General features: G+C 41.6%; 1 protein-coding gene and 1 long non-coding RNA gene across 4 annotated transcripts; both read left to right on the top strand.

Moving 5' to 3' along the window:
- Nucleotides 1–3,302: 3,302 nt before the first annotated feature.
- On the top strand, nt 3,303–7,827 carry LOC125515237. Of its 3 annotated transcripts, none has more exons than XR_007286891.1 (5): nt 3,303–3,862; nt 4,830–4,985; nt 5,814–6,075; nt 6,769–6,922; nt 7,600–7,827. XR_007286891.1 is itself a non-coding variant. In XM_048680675.1 (4 exons), exons 2-4 carry the CDS (start codon nt 5,878–5,880, stop codon nt 7,686–7,688), a joined length of 441 nt encoding a protein of 146 aa, XP_048536632.1. In that variant the 5' UTR covers nt 4,633–4,951; nt 5,814–5,877; the 3' UTR covers nt 7,689–7,827. The 3 variants fall into 3 exon arrangements, 1 of the variants encoding a protein (XP_048536632.1); XR_007286890.1 differs by having other exon boundaries at nt 3,306–3,862; nt 4,830–4,951; XM_048680675.1 differs by lacking the exon at nt 3,303–3,862 and having other exon boundaries at nt 4,633–4,951.
- Nucleotides 7,828–17,238: 9,411 nt separating this feature from the next.
- LOC125512900 lies at nt 17,239–19,035 on the top strand. The gene is made up of 3 exons (XR_007285578.1): nt 17,239–17,268; nt 17,976–18,025; nt 18,908–19,035. It is a non-coding gene; the product is annotated as an uncharacterized LOC125512900 (long non-coding RNA).
- The last annotated feature ends 5,076 nt before the right edge of the window (nt 19,036–24,111 follow it).

A 24,111-nucleotide genomic window follows, 5' to 3' on the forward strand; every position in this document is an offset into this window, starting at 1 on the left:
TAAGGTTCGGTGACGCTAGAGTTGTTATGGGAAATTGTATGTGGTTACCGAAGGTTGTTCGGAGTCCCAGATGAGATCCCAGACGTCACGAGGAGTTCTAGAATGGTCCAGAGGTGAATATTTATATATGGGAAGTCCAGTTTCAGTTGTCGGAATGGTTTCGGGGGTTATCGGTATTATACCGGGACCACCGAAAGGTGTCCGGGGGTCCACCGGGTGGGGCCACCTGCCTCGGACGACTTAATGGGATGAATATGAGAGGGAACCAGCCCCTAGTGGGCTTGTGCGCCCCCAAGGGCCCAAGGCGCCTAGGGTTGGAAACCCTAGGGGGAGGGGGCGCCTCCCACTTGCTTGGGGGGCAAGTTTCCCCATCCTGGCCACCGCCCCCCCTCTAGATGCATCTAGGGGGCTGCCCCCTCTTCCCTTCCCCCTATAAATAGTGGGGGGTGGGAGGGCAGCCGCACCCCTTCCCCAGGCACAGCCCCTCCCTCCTCCAACACCTCTTCCTCCTCCGTAGTGCTTGGCGAAGCCCTGCCGGAGAACCGCAAGCTCCACCACCACGCCGTCATGCTGCCGGAGCTCTCCCTCAACTTCTTCTCTCCCCGTTCTGGACCAAGAAGGAGGAGACGTCCCTGGTCTGTACGTGTGTTGAACGCGGAGGCGCCGTCCGTTTGGTGCTTGGATCAGATCTTCCATGATTTGAATCGCTACGAGTAGTCACTACAAGAAATATGTCAACTAGTGACCTTCTGTCAGTGACCCTGGAAGAAATGGTCATAGATCTATGACCATTTCAAACCAATTGGTCAAAAGCTGTTCGGGGGGCTCCAAACCCTAAACCATTGCGACCATTTTGGCCAGAAAGGTCGTAATTTCCTTACATGAAATGGTCATAAAGCAAACAGCGCTAGTCCGCTGCCTTATTTCTAGTTGTTAACGACCAATATAGATGGTCATAGCCTTCTAAATTGTGGTGGGTTGCTATGACTAGGCGCCACCTCATCAGTTTTGCCTATGTGTCATGTCCATGTGGCAGTTTTTGCCCTAGGTTGTGAAGCAACCTATATTTCTCTCATTCCCAAAATTCCCAAAAAAATCTCACAAATTCTTTGGGTCATATCTTCGTCAAATATGTAAAAACCTTCCTTGGCTAGTTCAAAAATAATTCAAAAATATTCATTTTCCTATTCTGTTCAAAACAACAGTTTGTGAAGGAAGTACCACTTTGGCATATCCAAATAGTATCTATTTTCTACAGTGCTTTCCTATGCGCAAATAACCATCCTCCACCAAATGCCAGCTCAATCCATTCATTATTTTGAGCCCAGCTTCAACATTCGTATTTATGTCCAGTGTGGTAGTTTGCAAAGCAAATACCACCTAGGCTCCTCCTTTTGAGCTGAAAATTTGTGAAGACGGTCTTCTTAGTAACTGATCATCCTCAGCCAAAACTCACGCCCATTAACCATGTACATTTCCCGTACCGCTAGTCAAACACTTGGCTGCTAATTCATGTTTAAGCATCGATCGGTCTCCTCGTGAGAATCTTATGTTGTAATTTTCTTCCTAGCACCTAACTGGGGAGTGCCCAACCCACTAGACATGCCTAGGCCACCCAGAACACATGGCAATGCCACGGTCACGCGGTGACCACGCGGCGGGCATGCGACTTTACGCGCTCTAGAGTTGGGGCCCTCGGCCACCGCCCAAACCTCGATGTATCGCCACCAAACCATGTATTTATGATTAAATAGGTACTTATGTAACTAGAAATGATTTTTGGAAAAAATAAATAGCAAACTATGAGGCAGCTGCAGTTCAAATTTGACCCACTTCCAACTGAATCGGCAGAAATTTGTCTTTTTCACGAGAGGTGGATCAAAACTTTTTACACCCAACCATTTTGTCAATTGTGTATTAAATATGTCCTAGTATTTTATAAAGTTGATTTGGTCCAATTTTGCAGCCATTATTTGGGAGGTCCTTCACAGAAAAACCTCCTTTTGGGCACTCAAAAAATGGAAAATGGTTTTTTAGTCTAAAGAAAATGAAAACTTCCTTAGGCAACATTGTTTGACATTCCAATATGCACCCTTGTGCATAATATGAGATCATTTGAACAAACTATGCCATGGATGTGGCCGTAAGATTGATCATTTGGCTTGAAAGCCATTGATCTCCACACGTGATAGCTCATTTCTGAGAACACTTTTTTAAAATAATTTCCATATTACAAGTTTGTTATTTTTCCTGGGAACTTTGCCACATATAATGACACAATGTGAAGGTTTCACAATTTTTGAATTTTTTATGCCCGTTTTAAAATGCGGTCAAAACGGCGGGAATGACCATTCCTAGCTAGTGGTTGAATCTTGGAATTTTTTTGGTGTTTCTCTGATTAAATGGATACTTGTGTACCTAGAAATGATTTTTGGAAAAAATAAAGAGCAAACTATGAGGCAGTTGCAGTTCAAATTTGACCCGCTTCCAGCTGAATCGGCAGAAATTTGTCTTTTTCACGAGAGGTGGATCAAAACTTTTTACACCCAACCATTTGATGAATTGTCCATTAAATATGGCCTAGTATTTTAGAAAAATGATTTGGTCTAATTTTGCAACAATTATTTGGGAGGTCCTTCACAAAAAACCTCCTTTTGGGCACTCGAAAAATGGAAAATGGTTTTTTCGTCCAAAAGAAAATGAAAACTTCCTTAGGCAACATTGTTTGCCATTCCAAGATGCATCCTCGTAGATGTATAATCACACAATGCGAAGGTTTTTCATTTTTTTGTGAATTTCCTATGCTGATTTCAAAATGTGATCAAATTTGCCCGCATGACCCTTCTTAGTTAGGTGGTTAATAATGCAAAACTATTGGTTTGTCCATGATGAAATAGCTACTTTTGTATCTAAAAATGATTTTTTTAGAAAATAAATAGCAAACTATTAGATACCTGTAGTTCAAATTTGACTCGTTTCTTGCCGAATTGGCTGTTTCTCAAAATACCTAGAAAGATAGGAAATGCAATCAAATTGATGATCATCGATGAAAGGTGGTCTAACTTAAGTGAAAATTTTAGTGAAAATATTTTGCAAAATATTTTTGGTAGCTGCCTCACAAACCTCCCTTATTTTTAACACTAAGAAGAGGAAATTTTAGTAACTCATTTTCGATCCAATCAGGACGCAGCACACGGATCACCCCACTGTATTCGATCTGAGCCGTCCGCCTCCTACTGATCCAGCGTCTCTCCCTTCCTCCCTCGACCCCCTCCTTCCCGAGAAACCCTAGGTCAAGCGCTGCCATCTCCCTCTCCCCGATCCAGACCCCTCCCCCGCCGCCCCTATCCCCGATCCAGATCCGTCCTCCTCCGATGCCCTCCCCTCCGCTCCATCCTCCCCTTGGACAAGATCCGGCGCGCACGTCCCACACATCGACCGTGCCCTCCCACCCACACATCACCGCCGCCACCCACCGTCCCGTCTGACCACGCCGCCACCACCCACTGCCCCGTCTGAGCTCGTCACCGTTCTCCGCTCCCGGTCTCATCCCCCCACACCCGCTGCCCCCTCCCTCTCCTCCTCCCATCAGAAGAGAAGAGGGATCTCATGCGGATCACAGCAGGGCGTCGATCTGGACTTCCATCTGCACGAGGGGACGCGTGGAGCAGGAGGGGCGGCCATGGCGCCGGCAAAAGATGGCCGCCTGCTCCGTCCGCACCCAACCTCGCGAGCGGCCGTGTGCGAGGGGACGGCGGCCAGATGCAACGAATTTGCACCGTCGCCATGGGCCGTGCCATGGAGCTCAAGACGCCCACGCTAACAGGCATCACCAACTCGACTCGATGCTCGTTTCGATTTGGTACGCTGCTAGACTTGGTTCCCATCCCTGATGCCTCTCGCTTGTTTCAATTTGGTAATTAAAATTGCAGCTCTCTTGCTTCTGATTGTTCATGTGTTATACCGGTCACTCCGTTAGTTAGGCACACCAACAGTGCTAGGGTTCATACTTCATATGGATGTGCCTAGCCAGCCAACATTATGTGGGTTCAAAACTAACAGTGAGGTTTTTCGGCCAGTAGGGCAAAACGGCGTTGATTTTGTGTAGTTTCGTTAGTCTATGAGTATGACGCCGATGTCCTCAAGTGCTTTGCGTGATTGACGGCAGTTTTGAGTGGAAGATATAATGAATTTGACTGGTAACAGGATGTCTCTTATTATTGGTGCGAGTCATTCCATGAATTCTTTGCTGTTAGCTCGTAGCTGCATTCCTTGAGTTGGTATGAAGTGGAAAATGCATGCTATACTTAGGATTTCAGCATATCTATGTCTCAACAATTAGCTAATTCTACTTTGTTGGAGATGCACCTTTCATGATTGTTCATCTGGATAGTAATCTGCTTTGTCTGTGGCTTCTTTGCTAGTGGTACCATGCCCTATTGGTCTAGTTTCAGGTTTCATGACAGATTCGTTTTGTACTACTTATTTCTCATAATCAGTTGGAAGCATACCATTTTGTAAGGAAGCTAGTAGAACAGTTTGTATGTTACTTCTTTGCTGGTAGTGGATGATTCCTTTCCATGTCATATTGGTTTGACTTCCCGTTGGATAACCAACTCGCTCTACTGCCGTGCTCGCTGCTGCTATTTAGATTGAGAGAGAGGGGTGCTGATTAGTGTAGTTTGTGATTGAGAGAATGCTTGCTGCTGCTATTTGTGCTTACTGATTGATTATACAGTGATTGACATGCTGCTATTTCTACTTGTTGATGTTATTGTTGCCATCCGATGCATATTGTTGTGATCCGTAGCTTACTGCTTTGCCTGCAGGTGTCGTGCTGGCGACCGGGTTCGGAGCGCTCGGATCGAAGGTGGCCGAGCACTGGTACGAGGTCTACAAGATGGACAAGATGGGGGCCAACCTCTGGTTCATCTACTAGTGGGAGGACAAGGTTTCTTCTGGCTCTGAATGTTAGGATGGTCAATGTAATAGTCCAGTCTGTAGTGTAAGGTTTTGGATTGGAAACTCAGTGTGAAGTCTGGCTCTTAGGCTTGCTTTTGCTGCCATTTTTTATTAATGAATGCATTACCTTTTTCTGATTGATACAAAATGTCATCTTATCTCTAGCGCAATGGGAGTTAAAATGTTTGTTCAGACAATATAGTTTATGCTATGATAATCACTGTATTGTTTGTAGTATGGAATTTGCATTCTGTAATGGGACTGAAGTTTAGCTCTTTGGCTTGCTTTTTCTGTGCCCTAGAGACGAATACAGCAGCCCTAGAATAATACCTGCCTCTTTATTAGCACTTCCAAGTAAGCGCCGCTCTCACTGTTGCCATCTACTATGTGTAATTAGGAGTAGGACATGGTCCTCTTGCTTGTGCTACACAAGGATTTGTACTGCATTGTTGCTGAAACTGCTGAAACATGATGCTGTGATTGCCAAATTTTTTTGTCTTAATGCCCATCTGTTGTTATTTGCTTGGGGTGTTTTTCATTAAAATACAAACAGTGGCTGTTCTGAAATTCAAGCTATTGAAGAATGATGATACAATACTTTTTTAAACAGTGGGCTGTGGCTTAGTGTAATTGATGTACTAGTGCACTGCCTGGCGTAAAATTATACCAGTACACTTAGATATGCAATGAAATGCTTCTAGTATCTTACACATGTATATTTGACATGAATGTGTATTGCTTGGCTTAAAGTTGCAGCAACCATGTTTTCTGAATAACTATAGTTGCTTTCAAAATCTGCAATTTATTGGCGATGTTACCTTATTATTTGCTCTCTTTAATTGTTTTTGTAGGTCCATGACATCTCGCTGAACCACTACACCTGGCTTGCTCGCCGGCGCGCGCGTGCGTGCGTCGATGCACGGCGCTTCGTCGAGCTGGCCGCACTGCGGCAATCCCCGGAGCTGGAGCGGGAGGAGGCGACGAGATGCTGCTGCTGCGGTTGCGTCCTCGGAGGCAGCAGCTGCCCCTCGCCGACCTTACCAACCTTCGGCGTCCGCCATGAGCTCTGCGCATGACCCCTTCTACATCGTTCGGGAGGAGATCCAGGGCTTGGTAATCCCCCCATCCCCATCCGCCCTCCCTCCCCTGCGCCCCTTTCTCTTCCTCTAGTTGCAAATTTTCATATGATGCAGCTATTTATTTGGCTGCGCCGTGGCGTACTGTCAGCTGAAAACTGCTTCTGTATTTTCTACTCCAGTACTATGGCTGAGGCAGTGACCAGCTTGTCTTATGCAATTCTTCTTGTTGCAGTTCAGTTTTATGTGTTCTTAACTGTTAGTACAAGACATCAAGTGCATGGCTGCTAGTTTGCTTACTAGCTCTGTTCTATTGGGATATGTATATATATATGTGTGGATTTTAAGCATGGTTCCTGTATATGTGATAAGTGCATACCACTACAACTCCTCTTTGTCTTGTATTATAAGGCCATTTGATTGAATGCTTGAAAATATGAGTCGCTAAAGTGAATGTGCTTCTAAGTCTCATGTAATATGCAAAGAACAAATTGAAACCATGTTCTTTAATATTAAAGGGTCTGATTGATATCAGTCCTTCTTTTGGCAGATATATTATGTATCCTGACTTGTTATTTTCTTCTCTAGCAAATTGTAGACATGAATCTCTAGTTGACCTATTCCTTCGTAGACATATATCGGTCCTATTACATTTTTAACTTGCTCCAAGTTCTATGATATGTGAGTTCCTTCTATTGCTGCAAGTAGTGACACAATATGCCGTGTGCAGCGGGCTCCACATCCAAGTCCTGGCCGTCCTCCGCAGCAAGGAGCTAGGCCAAGGGAGCAAACAGCGCCACTGGTTCCTTCAAGGATGTGTGCTGCTGGTCGAGTCTTGTGGAGAAGCAAGGCGAATCGGGCATTGTCTCAATTGTTCCGCTGTGGTAAGAACAAAACACCACTCTCACTTGATGTTCATGTATTACTACAGCAAAACATTCTTACATGGTGATTGTTAGCGACACAACAATTATCTCGCATAATAGTGTCATTCTCTTCGTAGTTAACAAATGCATCTTGTCCAACCGATTAAACTGGACCCAACTTGTACAATAAAGTGAACTAAATGCTGTCACATTCTGTACATGTTACTTTCTATTTGGTGTCTGGTAATGATATCTGCGGAAATTCTACTTTGTAAAGAATAAACAATGTGTTATGGATCACAAGCTAATTTTTGTTGACATGAATTTGTTATGCTCCTTATTTTGACTTGGTTTCACCCACGTTGCTTTCCAAAACATGAGATTGATGAGTGTTTCTTGTAGGCAACATTGATTTAGGATTGGTTTAAGATTTTGTGAGTATGCCAAGGTTCTGCGAATATGCATTGGAAACATCTAGTGTTTTGATATAATTGGTCTCTAAAACATCTAGTCATTAATTTGAAGTTGTTTGAATCTGTTGCTTTATCATACATTCGATCCATAAATCTGCATTTCTGTGAAATTTTGTTAAATATATATTTACTAGATTGTCTATACACTAAACCTGGAGGTTTGAATATCTACTCCAGGAATGAAAATGGTACTCTAATGCCTTTGTGTTCACCCTTTTACAGGAGCTCCAAGCCTAGGAAATTTCAAGTTCGAAGCGGCGTGTAGCCCTACGCAGCAAAGATTTGTTCTGTTTGACTGTAATAAACTGTAAATATTATAGTACTATAATAGTAGGCATATCTGGGTTGTAATAGACTATGCACAGATTGTAATAGACTATGTACAGGAGCTCCAGGCCTAAGAAACTCTACATTTTTCTGTTCTATTTAAAATATTGATTATTTGTGTGATTTGAAGACGTGTGAAATGGAAACCTGATTAGTGGGCCCATTTATGAAAATAATCTAAACAATGCTCACATTTTTGACACGTGGGACCAATATAGGAGATTATGACAAGTGGGACCCATCTGACTTGTGGGACCAGATTGAAAAATATAGACTGAAAAACTAAAAAAGTCATGGCCCAAAATAAAAAAGGCCAAATTGTTGGGCTAGGCCCATGTAGCTAGAGAAAATACACAGAAAAAATATACAGTAAAAAGGCTGAATTAATGGGCTCAACCCATATAAACACAGAATTGGACCGGGCTGATTCTTGTGCCACATTAGATTGCCACGTCGGATGCCTACGTGTCCTGGGGAGGCTTCTAGTGACCAAAACAAAACAGTAGGCATATTTTGGTCGTAAACTTCCACGACCTTCTCACAGAGAAGGTCGTTAATTTCAGTTTACGATCACCAGCTTTTGACCTTCTGTTTTTGGTCAAAAAAAGGTCGCAAATGAAAAACAATGACCTTTCAATGACCAATAGTCAAGGTCACAAGTTGACATATTTCTTGTAGTGACGACTCCATCAACCGCATTCTTGTAACGCTTCCGTTTAGCGATCTTCAAGGGTATGAAGATGCAATCCCTCTCTCTCGTGGCTAGCATCTCCTAGATTGATCTTGGTGACACGTAGGAATTTTTTTGAATTATTACTATGTTGTCCAACACTCAAACTGAGGGAAATACTTATCTCTACTTTGTTACATCACCCTTTCCTCTTCAAGGGAAAAGCCAACGCAAGCTCAAGAAGTAGCAGGTATGCAAGGCGGAAGGCTATTCATGAGTCAATCTTTCAAAGCCTGCATCCCTATTCATTTGTCAACTCCTATCTCAATGATTTCATGTCGTTACCAAAGCCAGAACCAGAGCTCGATGTCACGACGAGATCAAGTGTTGATACTTCCCAACGTTGGCTACCATAATCGGAGGGCGTTATGAAAATAAATGCTGACAGAGCGGTCACCTGATAAGGACAGGGAGGTGTCGCAGCCGTGATTTGTCGTGATCATAACGACCTATACTTGGGATCAGCTACTGTGGTGTTCAGTGGTACTACGGATCCCACGGTTCTTGAAGCTTATATGTGCTGCAAATCACTGGCATTGGTGGAAGATCTCGGACTACAGAGGATATGTATTGCGTCAGACTGCCAAGGGATCGTCAACGACTTTGATCAGGGCACTGGAGGCCCTCATGGCGCAATCATACATGAAATAACAGAAAGAAAGGGTAGTTATTAGTTATGTATTTCATTTTTTAACGTGGGAGCTTCAATTTTGAAGCTCACAATCTCGCCAAGCAGTAGCGGAGCCAGCATCACACAACGTCCCATGCAAGCCTTCTATCTACGGTGTGCTATAGTGATCTACAGTGTAATTTGTGCTACAGCCAAGGAAGGATCTCTCCAGCACACCCCAGGCAAAGGCCCTGCCTGCCCGGGGCCTAAAACCGCCACTGTCGCCAAGTATGCTTGTAATTTAGGTGTGGGCCGATATTTTTTGTTGGGTAATCCTCATGATCCAATTCTTGTACTTATGAACATTATTCTGAATCAATAAAGTCGGCGAGATTTCTCAAAAAAAACTATTATCTAAGTCCAAAAGAGTATTGCATGTGTGTGAAATAAAATTCTAATTTTGCAAGAGAAAATCTACATCACATCAAAGTATCAACCAATCTGATAGACGACAGTGAATCTTATATCTGACTATCAACTTAGTTAGTGTGCTACTCTCTCTCTCTCTCTCTCCCACCCACCCTCCCTCCCTCTCTCTCTGCGTCCTGCAACTTCTACTGAAATCAATGTAAAGTAGACTTTTATATTTAACCTTTTATTTTATAAACTAACATGAGCTATTGTATACAACTGATGAAACCAAATGTCCAGATGAGCATACCAAATAAACAAATTGTATGTAAGTGTAACTCAATAGGTGATATGTTTATGTTCATTAGTGACTGGTGCTATTTCAATGCCATGCAGATGCTAAACTTATTACCAAATCTAACTTGCAACAAATTTGCAAACTTTACAACTTATACTCTAAATTTTATAAATATGCAGACCAAATAATCGTCTAGAAGTCGCTACTGAGATATTAGTTGGACATTATTCTGTTGAAACCTCTAACATGATATTAAATGAAACTAAAGTATACATCAATATATGGAAATACATAAAATATGTACATGCACACTATATAATTTGTGTTATTGTCGCAAAAATAATTCAAAGATAACTTATATTACATCACTTAATTTAAATTTAGCGTAAATAAGATTATCCATGATACATTGCAATAGATAACAAAGAACATTAGTTATTTATATCCTCAATTATGTGGTTAACTGTACCAACTAAATAATAAAAAATATTGTAGTATATAAAAAAGTACTCCCTCCTATCCAAAATAAGTGCAGGAATTTTGAACTTTAAACTAAGATTAGTTCAAGCTTAGTTCAAAATTGCGACACTTATTAAGGATCGGAGGGAGCATGCATTTAAATTTGGTATAAAAATATTTAGTATATTTCGCCTCGGATGACAAATTTGTTTGGACCGTCGATAAGAGACTAAGTCCACATTCTCCTCAGTATATGTGTTACATTACGGATAAATCCTGATCCCGTTGAAAACAGGTATGTTTCAATTTCTTCCATAAGAAAACTCTATAAAATAGTTTAGATTTTTCTCAAACTTTAAATTTTGTTTTCATGTCTTTTTCGATTCTATAAACTAGGTGATTTCCCCTTGCGTTGCGGCGGGAATTGAAGATTAATTTCAGATGTATTATGTATGAAGAAAATGATCCAAATCAAGAGCTACTATTTTGTAATGTAGAAATGTTTCATACTTGTAGTATATGTAAACAAATAGTACACATGTGATTTGCATGGGGTTGCAAAATAGTTTTAGTGGATGTTGGCATGCTTTCTAGCTTTTATATATGTTCAAGGAAAGCAAAAACAGACATATCCCTCAGAAAATCAGATATATGGAAATGAAGTAAGGACTTAACTAAAAAGATCCGGTGGAAAACTGATATTTACATTGGCAATATTGAACAAATAAATCTTTGTACAAGCATATGGAAATCTAGCACCAATATGTAGACATTCCTCTCCTCGGTAGTCAGTTTGGCTTCTAAGAGCATCGAAGTAATTGTAGTGAACTCTACTGGCTTTTAGTGACATCAAAAGTTGCATTTGTTCATCTGTATTCAAATGTTAAAATTTGTCTAGCCAAGTTTTTTTCAAAAGAAAACGAAATGTGGACATAAGAATTAATATGGCCATATGTGAAAGCTAGTCATCATGTTATCAGGCAAGACATGAGCAACTAATTTAGAAGTACGCCTTAAAGCTAGTCATATTGTCATCTGGCAAGACATGATCAGCCAGCTGAGATGTATGTTCCGAGTATCCAGACACAACATGAATAATGTTATTGGCTCTCAAAGGTTGTAAAGAAGGAGTAATCTACACAAACATAACAAAAAAGACAAAATAATGACATCAAAAGTATTTCCAAAAGGCTTATAGTTGTAGGTTGTAGATCCAGTGAGTTAGGCCCAGTCCAGAGCACAAATTCCTTGCTAAGTCGCATTGGAAAAGCATGTGTCGTATGTCCTCGGGCCCCCCTGCGGCACACTGGACATTCGCCAGATATGGGTATGTGTCTATTTGCGAGTATATAATTTAACAGAACAATACCTCAAAGAGATCGAAGAGCTCACCAACAGAATATTTGAATCTTTCGCGGTATGACTGCTATATTCTTTGATTTTCGTGAAAAGATTGTTGAGGTTTTCATGGATGATTTTTCCGTTTACGGAACTTCTTTTGATGATTACTTAAGCAACCTTGGTCGAGTTTTGCAGAGATGCGAGCAAACTAGTCTTGTCTTGAATTGGGAGAAGTGTCACTTTATGGTTAATGAAGGTATTGTCTTGGGACATAAAATTTCTGAACGAGGTATTGAGGTGGATAAAGCTAAAGTTGATGCAATTGAGAAAATGCCATGTCCTAAAGATATCAAAGGTATTCGTAGTTTCCTCGGTCATGCTAGTTTCTATAGGAGATTTATTAAAGACTTTTATAAAATTTCTAGGCCTCTTACAAATCTTTTACAAAAGGATGTTCCATTTGTTTTTGATGATGATTGTGTAGAAGCCTTTGAAACACTTAAGAAAGCCTTAATTTCTGCACCTATTGTTCAACCACCTGATTGGAACTTGCGTTTTGAAATTATGTGTGATGCTAGTGATTATGCTATTGGTGTTGTTCTAGGAAAAAGAGTTGATAAGAAATTAAATATTATTCATTATGCTAGTAAAACTCTAGACGGTGCCCAAAGAAATTATGCTACTACTGAAAAATATTTTTTTAGCAGTGGTGTTTGCTTGTGATAAATTCAGATCTTACATTGTTGATTCTAAAGTGATTATTCACACTGATCATGCTGCTATAAAATATCTTATGGAAAAGAAAGATGCTAAACCTAGACTCATTAATTAGGTGGGTTCTCTTGATACAAGAATTTGACTTACATAGCACTGATAGAAAAGGAGCTGAGAACCCCGTAGCTGATAACTTGTCTAGGTTAGAAAATATTCTTGATGACCCACAAACTATTAATGATAGTTTTCCTGATGAGCAATTACCTGCAATAGATGTTTCTCATAACACTCCTTGGTATGCTGACCATGCTAATTACATTGTTGCTAAATATATACCACCTAGCTTCACATACCAACAAAAGAAAAAATTCTTCTATGATTTAAGACATTACTTTTGGGATGACCTACACCTTTATAAAGAAGGAGTAGATGGTATTATTAGACGGTGTGTACCTGAGCATGAACAGCGATAAATCCTACGGAAATGTCACTCCGAAGCTTATGGAGGGCATCATGCGGGAGACAGAACTGCTCACAAGGTATAGCAATCTGGATTTTATTGGCCTACTCTCTTCAAGGATGCCCGTAAGTTTGTTTTATCTTGTGATGAATGTCCAAGAATTGGTAATATTGGTAAGCGTTAGGAAATGCCTATGAATTATTCACTTGCTGTTGAACCATTTGATATTTGGGTTTTGACTACATGGGACCTTTTCCTTCCTCTAATGGGTATACACATATTTTGGTTGCCGTTGATTATGTTACTAAGTGGGTAGAAGCTATTCCAACTAGTAGTGCTGATCACAACACCTCTATTAAAATGCTTAAGGAAGTTATTTTCCCAAGATTTGGAGTCCCTATATATTTAATGACTGATGGTAGTTCACACTTTATTCACGGTGCTTTCCGTAAAATGCTCGCTAAGTATGATGTTAACCATAGAATATCATCTCCATATCATCCTCAGTCTAGTGGTCAAGTTGAACTTGGCAATAGAGAAATAAAGTTAATATTACAAAAAAACTGTCAATAGGTCCCGAGAGAATGGGTCTAAGAAATTAGATGATGCACTTTGGGCTTATAGAACAACATATAAAAATCCTATGGGTATGTCTCATTAGAAAATGGTTTATGGAAAAGCTTGTCATTTGCCTCTTGAGTTAGAACATAAAGCATATTTGGCAATTAAAGAACTCAACTATGATTTCAAACTTGTCGGTGAAAAGAGGCTATTTGATATTAGCTCACTAGATGAATGGAGAACCCAAGTTTATGAAAATGCCAAGTTATTTAAAGAAAAAGTTAAAAGATGGCATGATAAAACAATCCAAAAGCGTGAGTTCAAAGTTGGAGAATATGTTCTTTTTTACAACTCTCGTTTTAGATTCTTTGCAGGAAAACTTCTCTCCAAATAGGAAGGACCTTATATTATCGAGGAGGTTTATTGGTCTGGAGCTATCAGAATAAATAATGCCGAGGGTACTAACCTGAAGGTTGTCAATGGGCAAAGAATAAAACATTATATCTCAAGTATGCCTATTAATGTTGAAAGCAATGTTATCCAAACTATGACATCGGAATAACACATAAAGGAAACCTTCCAGAACACTCCTGAATCGTGAAAAAAGAGGAGGTACGTGATACAGTAAGTAAATGGACTCCGAAAAATCCGCAAAAATATTTTCTGTCAGTTTTGGAATATGTTAAAAATTAGGAAAATAAGAAACAACCAGGAAGGCACCCCTGGTGGGCACAAGACACCAGGGCGCACTTGATCGCTCTTTGACTATAGCGCCAGAAAAGCTCCTGTCTGCTAGGACTATGTCGGTATTTCCCCAAAGAGGAAGGGATGATGCAGCACAGCGATGGTAGGTGTTTCCCTCAGTGAAGAAACCAAGTTTATCGAACCAGTAGGAGAACCAAGCAACACAATATAAACAGCACCAGCACACAAATAACAACACCTCGCAACCCAACGTGTTAAAGGGGTTGTCATGCCCTTTCGGGCAACGATGCCAGAAATTTGTAGTAGATGGAATAATAGATCGCAAATAAAATAAAGTGCATCAAAGTATTTTTGTATTTTTGGTTTAATAGATCTGAATAAAAATGCAAAGGAATAGTAGATCGCAAGCAAATATATGAGAAAGAAGCGGCCGTAGGTTTCACTAGTGGCTTCTCTCGAGAAAGATAGCAAACAGTGGGTAAACAATTACTGTTGGGCAATTGATAGAACCTCAAATAATTATGATGATATTCAGGAAATGATCATTACATAGGCATCACATCCAAGATTAGTAGACCGACTCCTGCCTGCATCTACTACTATTACTCCACACATCGACCGCTATCCAACATGCATCTAGTGTATTAAGTTCATGGAAAAACGGAGTAATGCAATAAGAACGATGACATGATGTAGACAAGATCCATTTATCTATTGCGTAGATATAGATCCCATCTTTTTATTCTTAGTAGCAACGATACATATGTGTTGTTTCCCTTTCTGTCACTGGGATCAACAAGCACCGTAAGATCGAACCCACTACCGGGCACCTCTTCGCATTGCAAGATAAATAGATCAAGTTGGCCAAACAAAACCCAAATATCGGAGAAGCATTATGAGGCTATAAGAGATCATGCATATAAGAGATCAAAGAAACTCAAATAACTTTCATGGATATAAAAAGATATGACTGATTATAAACTCAAAGTTCATCAGATCTCAACAAACACACCGCAAAAAGAGTTACATCATATGGATCTCCAAGAGACTATTGTATTGAGAATTCAGCGAGAGAGAGAAGGCCATCTAGCTACTAACTACGGACCCGAACACTACTAAAGAAAACCCTATACACAGAAGTTTATCAGTAGCGCGGTCTAAAAGGGGGCGCTGCTCCTAATTAGTAGTAGCGAGGGGTATAAAAACCGCGCTACTACTAAGTTGATAGTAGTAGCAAGAGGTATAAACCCGCGCTGCTACTAAGTGGTGTCCCCGGGACAGGCCATAATAGTAGCGAGTGGTATAAAACCTGCGCTACTACTACGTAAGTAGCTATAGCGCTGGTAAGACCCCACGCTATTACTAAAAAAACTCTCACCCCACCACTCTCTCTCTATAATCCCTAAAAAAACTCTCTCACGAACTCACCTGTTCCTCGGTCCACCCCACACCGGCTCCTCTCCCCACGATCTCCTCGCCGCCGCCACCACCCACGCCGGCCGGTTCCGGCGAGCACCGGCCGCGCGCAACCCCCCCCCCCCAGATCCTACACGGCCACCCTCTTCTCCACCGCGCTCTCGCACCACTTCATCCCGCTCCCCTCCGCCGCCAGGCCTGCCGCCGCCGCCTCCTTCACCTGCGGCCCGCTGCGCGCCGTGTCGGTGCTGCTGGCGCCGCGGAGGCGGCTCCTGCTGCCCGTGGCCGTGGCCGTGTCGTCTGAGTTCGAGACGGAGGACGCCGAGGGAGAAGAGCGAGGGCGAGGGTGGAGGCGACTCCGCGACCGAGTACTTCGAGGACCTCAAGGTCTTCGTCGGCAACCTGCCCTTCACCGTCGACAGCGTGCAGCTCGCCAAGATAGGATAAGGTACTGTAAATTTTTCTCAGCATGAAGTAAGTTGGAGTTGGTTCAGTACTTCAGAGGCCTCGTAAATTCAGTACTTCAGTGCATTGCTGAGAGCGCTCCAGCGGAGTCCGCGATAAATCCTAATCCAAAGGCGGTCGACTGGATTAGAAGGTATATCTTGATGCTAACCCATGGGTGGGAATTTTTAGGGGGGAGAATTAAAGAATAGAGCATTTGGGGGCAGGCTGTGCTTGTGCGGTTGTGCCTCCCCTGAACCCACTATTGTTTCTTCATAAACTGCAGTAGACATCTAGAAAAAAAATTTGTTTAGTAGACTGGTCCAGAAATTAATCCCGTGATACAGAAAGAAAGTTTTAGGGCGGAAATTAAAGAAAAGAGCATTTGGGGGCTGGCTGTGCTTGTGCCTCCCCTTTGATAGAGAAAGAGAAGTATTTATGCGAACGAACTGACCAAAATAAAAAGACTTTTGCAGATTGTAAAGTGTAGTTGGTGTTGTCCTTTGCAGCTTATACAGAGATGGAAAACATGTAGGGAGTACAATATAGTTTCAATTTTTCTTCTCTTTGTAAAGTGTAGTTGGTGTTGTCCTCTGCACTGTACTGAAGCTTGTGTTTATACTTTGTACTCTGTAGTGTAGCTTGTGTTATGCTCTTTACTGAACTAAAGCTTGTGCCACGAGCCCATGAGTATAAAAAGTTTGATTCTTGCTCCTCTTTGTAATTATACTTTGACTGCACTGAAGCTTGCGTCTGATTGTAGGCATGGTACTGAACCCATATAGTACTGAACTGAACTATAGTAACAAGAGTAACTTGTGTTAATGCTTGGATCAGACGATTTTATTTTCACCATGCTTTAGTTGCTTATAAATGCTTGGGTCTGTCGATGCAGTGCAAGCGTCCATCGCCGCAAACACATGGGTGGTCAGTGGGACTCCCCAGACCAAGAGTATGGATCCATCTCACTTCTCTATCATTTGGCCATGATGATGATGATGCAAGTTGTAACATTCTTAGATTGGATTTATGGATGCATCGCTTTAATGCAACAGCTAACCCTCATTCGCATCAGCCCTCTTCTCTATGGTGCTGGCTAGGTAAGAACCAGGGATCTGTGGCAGCAGCTCATAGATTAGAATTAGATTTGATAATTGGAGATGGATTCCTGAACCAATTTGCAAATTCGTTGGTGATTTCAGTGCTTATACTTATTTGGTTTTGGTGCCTGGTCGGACCTTCTCTATGTTAGTTCCTTTGCTTAGCCAAATTAGTTAGGGATATAGCCCATCCATGATGTTGCGAGGTGTTGATTACCTTCTAGCAAAAATCTAGAGCGTTGGGTATCTCTGGCTGTAAACTGAATCTAGTTCAGTTCAAAAATGCACTGTCAAATCTGGACAGCCAGCTTCTAGGTGAAAAACGAGTTAGTTATTCTCAGAATTTCGAGTTGCCTCTATATGAAATTTGTAAAGCAAGTTCCAAGCTTTTCGTAGAGTATTTATTTGTGTCGTTTGGATGAATGGTTTGAGAGCAGCCATCGTTTTAGTTTGCTGTCCCGAAAGTTAGGATCCTGAGCGCATTGTTTTCGTATGCCAGTTTACGGCCTTGTAGAGGCTGTTTTAAAAAAAGTTTCAATACGAATTTTGTAGAGGGTTTGTAGTAGATTGCAAGGCCGATTTCAGTTTCAGTTTGCTCCACCGCTGTGAAAGGTGGAGGAGGCTAGATTGCAAGGCCGATTTCAGTTTCAGTTTCGATCGAGCCTAGATTGCAAGCCCGATTTTAATACTAGCACTCTCCATGCAGATCCTCAATAATTGTAGTCAATTGGTTGGACAGTCTTCTTGTTTTCATCATTTTTTTCTAGTTATATACGTAGTTGGCTGGGATTATAATGCTATCTTTGCTTACTGTTAACTGTCCAAATTGATGTAGGAAGATAAACAGTTGTTGATCGCTTCCACGATTAGCACCAACTAAGTTTCCTTAGATGTTTGCACCTTAGAAAGTGGTATCTGCTTAATATGAAGATCATTTGTCAGTTCTGTATCTGTAATATTACAAGTAAGAATGGATATTGGCTATCAAGAGTCTCAACTTTTATCTCATTTACTGAATGCAGACGCAACATCTTCACTTCTTTCCTTGCACATTCCTGTTAAGGAAGCAAAGGTAACCCTGCTATCCTGGTATATACAGATAGAATAAAAATATAATACAGTATTTGACTACCAATGAAACACATAGAATTAGTTGTTGAACACGAACGATATGGGAAGTTCTCCTTCAGGGATCACGGTGTTTTCCTAGTTATTCTGCTTGAAGGGATGGCGTTGATAGTGTTGCTACCAGTGCTGCTGTTTTATTTTGTTGAGACTACCAATGCTGCTGTAGTCAATTAATTACAACTCACACTTGTTGAGGGGGGGCTGCAACTTAATTCAGTGTCGATGTTCATTGTGAGTTTAGTAGTACCATATGAGGAGGTGAAATAATGTTCTTATAGTTCACAGCAAGTGGTCTGATGGGCCATTGTTTGTCCTTGTTGGTCTGCTTTCGTTTTGGAAAATCATCCTATAAGATTTGTGCTGTCCTATCGAGCAATTGATCTGATAGGTTGTGAGCTTTTTAGCTGTCCAGCATCACCCTATGGCAGATAATCATTTCTATTATGTGTTAATGCTTTCCTTTTAAACTACTTCAAAAAAACAAAAAAATTGGATTCTTTTAGCCGTATTATCCTTTGAACATCTATATGAAATGATCTAAGTTTAAGTATATTTAGTTTTGAAGAAAACTAAAGGCAATTAATGTGAAAATTAGATATGTCCTATTACCTGGCAGTATATAGTTCATCTAAGCATGTTGGCAATATATATTATCTAGACGTTAATTTTATTTGTTTGTAGCTATTACATAGGCGATCTCTTGTTAATAGAAATCACTCACTTTTTTGTTTTCGTATATTTATTCCCATAGCTACTGTACATCACAACATGCAAGGAAATATATGTCTGCTGAAATTTAATTTTATTTGTTCTTTGCTCTTTACAGAAATCTTGGATTCATAAATGGGAGAAGCACATAAGGGAGAAGAAGATGATTGCAAGGATGGAGAGGGAGCAAATCATTTGGAGGGATAGAATGCCACTGTTTGGTGTTTTTATGCATTTTTATTTGCTTCCAACTGTGTTTGTACTAGCTGGGAATAAGTGACTAGGCAATAAGTGTAGATGTATGGATATGCTCTAATGCTCCTGGTTTACTATAAATCTTTGATTTGGAATGATGTGTAATGCTGCTGGTTTATTACAAATCTAGGCTTGTTTTAGCTGTTAGAATTGTATGCATAAAATGGAATTGATGGATTTTATTTTTTAATTCCTAATTAGTTAGTAGTAGCGTGGGGGTGAAATGGAGTGCTACTAGTATTCAGGATACTAGCAGCGTGTGGTACTATAGACGCGCTACTACTATTCCGTTAGTAGTAGCGCGGGTGACATCCGCGCTACTAGTAAAATGTTAGTAGTAGTAGCACGGGTTTACCCGCGCTACTACTAACTATTAGCTGTAGCACGATACTAGTAGCGCGGGTACCCGCGCTGCTAGTAGCCATTTTACCCGCGCTGCTAGTAGCCTTTTTCCTAGTAGTGGAAGGTCTACAAAAAACTACTCACGCATCATCGGAGAGGCACCAATGGAGGTGGCGATCCCCATCCGAGATGGTGTCTAGATTGGATCTGGTGGTTCTGGACTCTGCGGCGGCTGGATGAAATTTCGTCAACGCTTCTAGGGTTCTGGTATTTTTGGGGTGTTTATAGAGCAAAGAGGCGGTCCGGGGGCACCCGAGGTGGGCACAACCCACCAGGGCGCGCCTGGGCCTCCTGGCGCGCCCTGATGGGTTGTCCCCTCCTCGGGACTCCCCCCAGGTGCAACTAGGTCCCAACATCTTCCATCTGGCCCATAAAAAATCATCGTGGAGTTTTGTGGCATTTGGACTCCGTTTGGTATTGATTTTCTGCGATGTAAAAAACATGGAAAAAATAGCACTTGGCACTTGGCACTATGTCAATAGGTTAGTACCAAAAAATGATATAAAATGATTATAAAACATCCAAGATTGATAATAAAACAGTATGGAACAATCAAAAATTATAGATACGTTGGAGACGTATCAGCGCCTGGCAGGTTGTGCCCACCTCGGGTACCTTTCGGACTCCTTTTTCTTCCGTCTACTTGTTTCCCAAGGTAAAAAAATCTTTATATACCTCCCGAACCTATTGATAATCGTATCACGGAGAAATCTTCTGTTTTCTTTTCTTGCAATTTTCTGTCAGATCTGTCAGGCCAGGCACCATGTCCTCATCCCCCACCAACAACGTAGAAGAGGATTCTTGGTTGATGAAGATTGAATTGAAGAGAGAAGAGCTCGAAGAAACTTTCAAGGGGGACAAGAGCAAGGAAGTTGTCGGAGATCAAACTCCGGCAGTAGAGTCGGCCTTGCCCGTGGAGAAAGAAGAAGATGTCCTCCAACCATACTATGAATACCTCACTCCCACTGAGATTGAGGCCTTTAGGATCATCGAAACGGTTCGTGTTCAAAACAAATATCTCACTCATGAAAATATTTTATTGCAAGAGCACATCATTACCCATCAGAGCGTCATCCGAAGATTGCAGTATCTTTTGAGCCTAGAAGAGAAGGACGAATCCTCCACTACTTCATCACCACCACCTTCTTCTTCATCACCAAAGGAGACTTGAGTATCGGGTATGGGCACTCCCCTTGGCTTGTGCCAAGCTTGGGGGAGGTTCCCTGTATCGTATCACCTCCATTATCTTTTGCTTTTACTTACCTTAGTTCTATCCTTAGTTATCTTTTGCTTTAGTTCAATAAAAGTTAGTTCGATCCTTTGTTTTCGAGTGCTTACTTAGTGATCTATCCTTGTAATCGTGTGCCAGATATATAATAGAGTTTAGTTTGAGTTTTGCTCTCTTCACTTTCATGTTCAATAAAAAGAAAGGAAATAAATGAAAAAGACCATATGCTAATCTTATGGTAAGTAATGACATCACATAAGGAAGAGTATAAGTAGAAAAATTTATTGGAGATTTACAAACATAGCATTGGTCAATAATGCAATTCATGAAAGAATTAATAAGGGAAGAGAAGATTCACATGCAAATACACTATCTTGGACATCTTTTATGATTGTGAGCCCCCATCAAAATATTATATGCCAAAATTGTTGACGTTGGACAAGGAAGACAACGTAATGATTTATGTTTGTTCATATTCACATAGAAGTTATATTGTCATAGATCCTTTAACATGTGGTGCTTGCCCCTATCTTTGCTAGCCAAAATTCCGCACTAAGTAGAGATACTACTTGTGTATCCAAAACCCTTAAACCAAATCTTGTTTTGAGAGCCACAATACCTACCTATGGATTGAGTAAGATCCTTCAAGTAAGTTGTCATTGGTGCAATAAGGCAATAAAAATTGCTTCTAAATGTGTTAGATCATTTAGTGTAAGAGAAAATTGAGCGTTGTATGAACTTGTGATAGCAAAATAATAAAGGCGACATGCTGCACAATAAAGGTTGCTATCATAAGGGGCAATATAACGTGACGTTCTTTTGCACTAAGAGATTGAGCATACAACCAAAAAGCGCATGGCAACCTCTGCTTCCCTCTGTGAAGGTCCTATATTTTACTTTTATGTATTTATTTTTATGCAAGAGTCAAAGTATTTCTCTCTATTCCTTTTTATTTTCTCTTTTTGCAAGCACCTTGTGGTGCGGAAAGATCTAGGCACATATATCCAGCTGGATATGGGTGGCATGAGTTATTATTGTTGACACCACCCTTGAGGTGAATACGTTGGGAGGCGAAACTATAAGCCCCTATCTTCTTATGTGTCCGGTTGAAACTTTTTGCTCATGTGTATGCGGTGAGTGTTAGAAATCATAGAAGACTATATGATGGTTGAGTATGTGGACTTGCCAAAAGGCTCCGATACGTGACCCTTCCTGAAAAGATGATGAATTGTAGTTGCAAAGTTGAGTGAGAACATAGTTTGTTGATTTTCAATAGAGTTTATGCTTTATACTTCGATGTTGTGATGAATTATTACTTATTCATGAGAAGTTTATGATAAACATTATGTGATAAAAGTTCTATGATAAAGTTTGTTGCTGTTATAATAATATACATGATGCTTCTATGTCCGTATTTTGTTTTTATCGACACCTCTCTCTCTAAGCATGTGGATTTATTTTTCAATTTCGGTTTTCGCTTGAGGACAAGCGAGGTCTAAGCTTGCGGGAGTTGATACGTCCATTTTGCATCATGTTTTCCTATTGTTATTTATGATGTTTTTATGCATAATAATACTTTTTGGAGCAATTCTAATGCCTTTTATCTCATAATATGCAAGGTTCACACAAAGAGGGAGAATACCGACAGCTAGAATTCTGGAGCTGAAAAGACTACGTCAGGCTACCTATTCTGCACAACTCCAAATGAGCTGAAACTTCACGGAGAATTTTTATGGAATATATAAGAATTAGCGGAGCAAATAACTACCAGAGGGGGCCCACCAGGTGGGCATAACCCACCTGGGCACGCCCTGGTGGGTTGTGCCCTCCTCGACCCACCTCCTGTTGGGGAACGTAGTAATTTCAAAAAAAATTCCTACGCACACGCAAGATCATGGTGATGCATAGCAATGAGTGGGGAGAGTGTTGTCTACGTACCCTCGTAGACCGAAAGCGGAAGCGTTATGACAACGCGGTTGATGTAGTCGTACGTCTTCACGGTCCAACCGATCAAGCACCGAAACTAGGGCACCTCCGAGTTTTAGCACATGTTCAGCTCGATGACGATCCCCGGACTCCGATCCAGCAAAGTGTCGGGGAAGAGTTCCGTCAGCACGACGGCGTGGTGACGATCTTGATGTTCTACCGTCGCAGGGCTTCGCCTAAGCACCGCTACAATATTGTCGAGGAGTATGGTGGAAGGGGGCACCGCACACGGCTAAGAAAATGATCACGAGGATCAACTTGTATGTCTAGAGGTGCCCCCCTGCCCCCGTATATAAAGGAGCAAGGGGGGGAGGCCGGCCGGCCCTAGGGCGCGCCAAGGAGGAGGAGTCCTCCTCCTGGTAGGAGTAGGACTCCCCTCTTTCCTACTCCTACTAGGATGGGGAAAGGAAGGGAGAGAGGGAGAAGGAAAGGGGGGCGCCGCCCCCCTTCTCCTAGTCCAATTCGGACCAGAGGGGGAGGGGGCGCGCGGCCCACCCTGGCCGCCCCTCTCTCTCTCTCCACTAGGACCCATAAGGCCCATTACTTCTCCCGGGGGGTTCCGGTAACCCTCCGGCACTCCGGTTTTCTCCGAAATCACCCGGAACACTTCCGGTGTCCGAATATAGCCGTCCAATATATCAATCTTTATGTCTCGACCACTTCGAGACTCCTCGTCATGTCCGTGATCATATCTGGGACTCCGAGCAAACTTCGGTACATCAAAATATATAAACTCATAATGAAACTGTCATCGTAACGTTAAGCGTGCGGACCCTACGGGTTCGAGAACAATGTAGACATGACCGAGACATGTCTCTGGTCAATAACCAATAGCGGAACCTGGATGCTCATATTGGCTCCCACATATTCTACGAAGATCTTTATCGGTCAGACCGCATAACAACATACTTTGTTCCCTTTGTCATCGGTATGTTACTTGCCCGAGATTCGATCGTCGGTATCTCAATACCTAGTTCAATCTCGTTACCGGCAAGTCTCTTTACTCGTTTCGTAATACATCATCTCGCAACTAACTCATTAGTTGCAATGCTTGCAAGGCTTATGTGATGTGCATTACCGAGAGGGCCCAGAGATACCTCCCCGACAATCGGAGTGAAAAATCCTAATATCGAAATACGCCAACCCAACATGTACCTTTGGAGACACCTGTAGAGCTCCTTTATAATCACCCAGTTATGTTGTGACGTTTGGTAGCACACAAAGTGTTCCTCCGGCAAACGGGAGTTGCATAATCTCATAGTCATAGGAACATGTATAAGTCATGAAGAAAGCAATATCAACATACTAAACGATCGGGTGTTAAGCTAATGGAATGGGTCATGTCAATCACATCATTCTCCTAATGATGTGATCCCGTTAATCAAATGACAACACATGTCTATGGTTAGGAAACATAACCATCTTTGATTAACGAGCTAGTCAAGTAGAGG

This window comes from Triticum urartu, chromosome 6, assembly GCF_003073215.2.
Source record: "Triticum urartu cultivar G1812 chromosome 6, Tu2.1, whole genome shotgun sequence".
NCBI classification, from domain to species: domain Eukaryota; kingdom Viridiplantae; phylum Streptophyta; class Magnoliopsida; order Poales; family Poaceae; genus Triticum; species Triticum urartu.

Bases quoted from the DNA above. Each gene is read 5' to 3' on its own strand.
- LOC125515237 (XM_048680675.1), top strand. From the start codon at position 5,878: ATGCACGGCGCTTCGTCGAGCTGGCCGCACTGCGGCAATCCCCGGAGC. The intron at 6,076-6,768 runs GTAATCCCCCCA...TGCCGTGTGCAG, and splicing joins GGGAGGAGATCCAGGGCTTG to CGGGCTCCACATCCAAGTCC. The intron at 6,923-7,599 runs GTAAGAACAAAA...ACCCTTTTACAG, and splicing joins GTCTCAATTGTTCCGCTGTG to GAGCTCCAAGCCTAGGAAAT.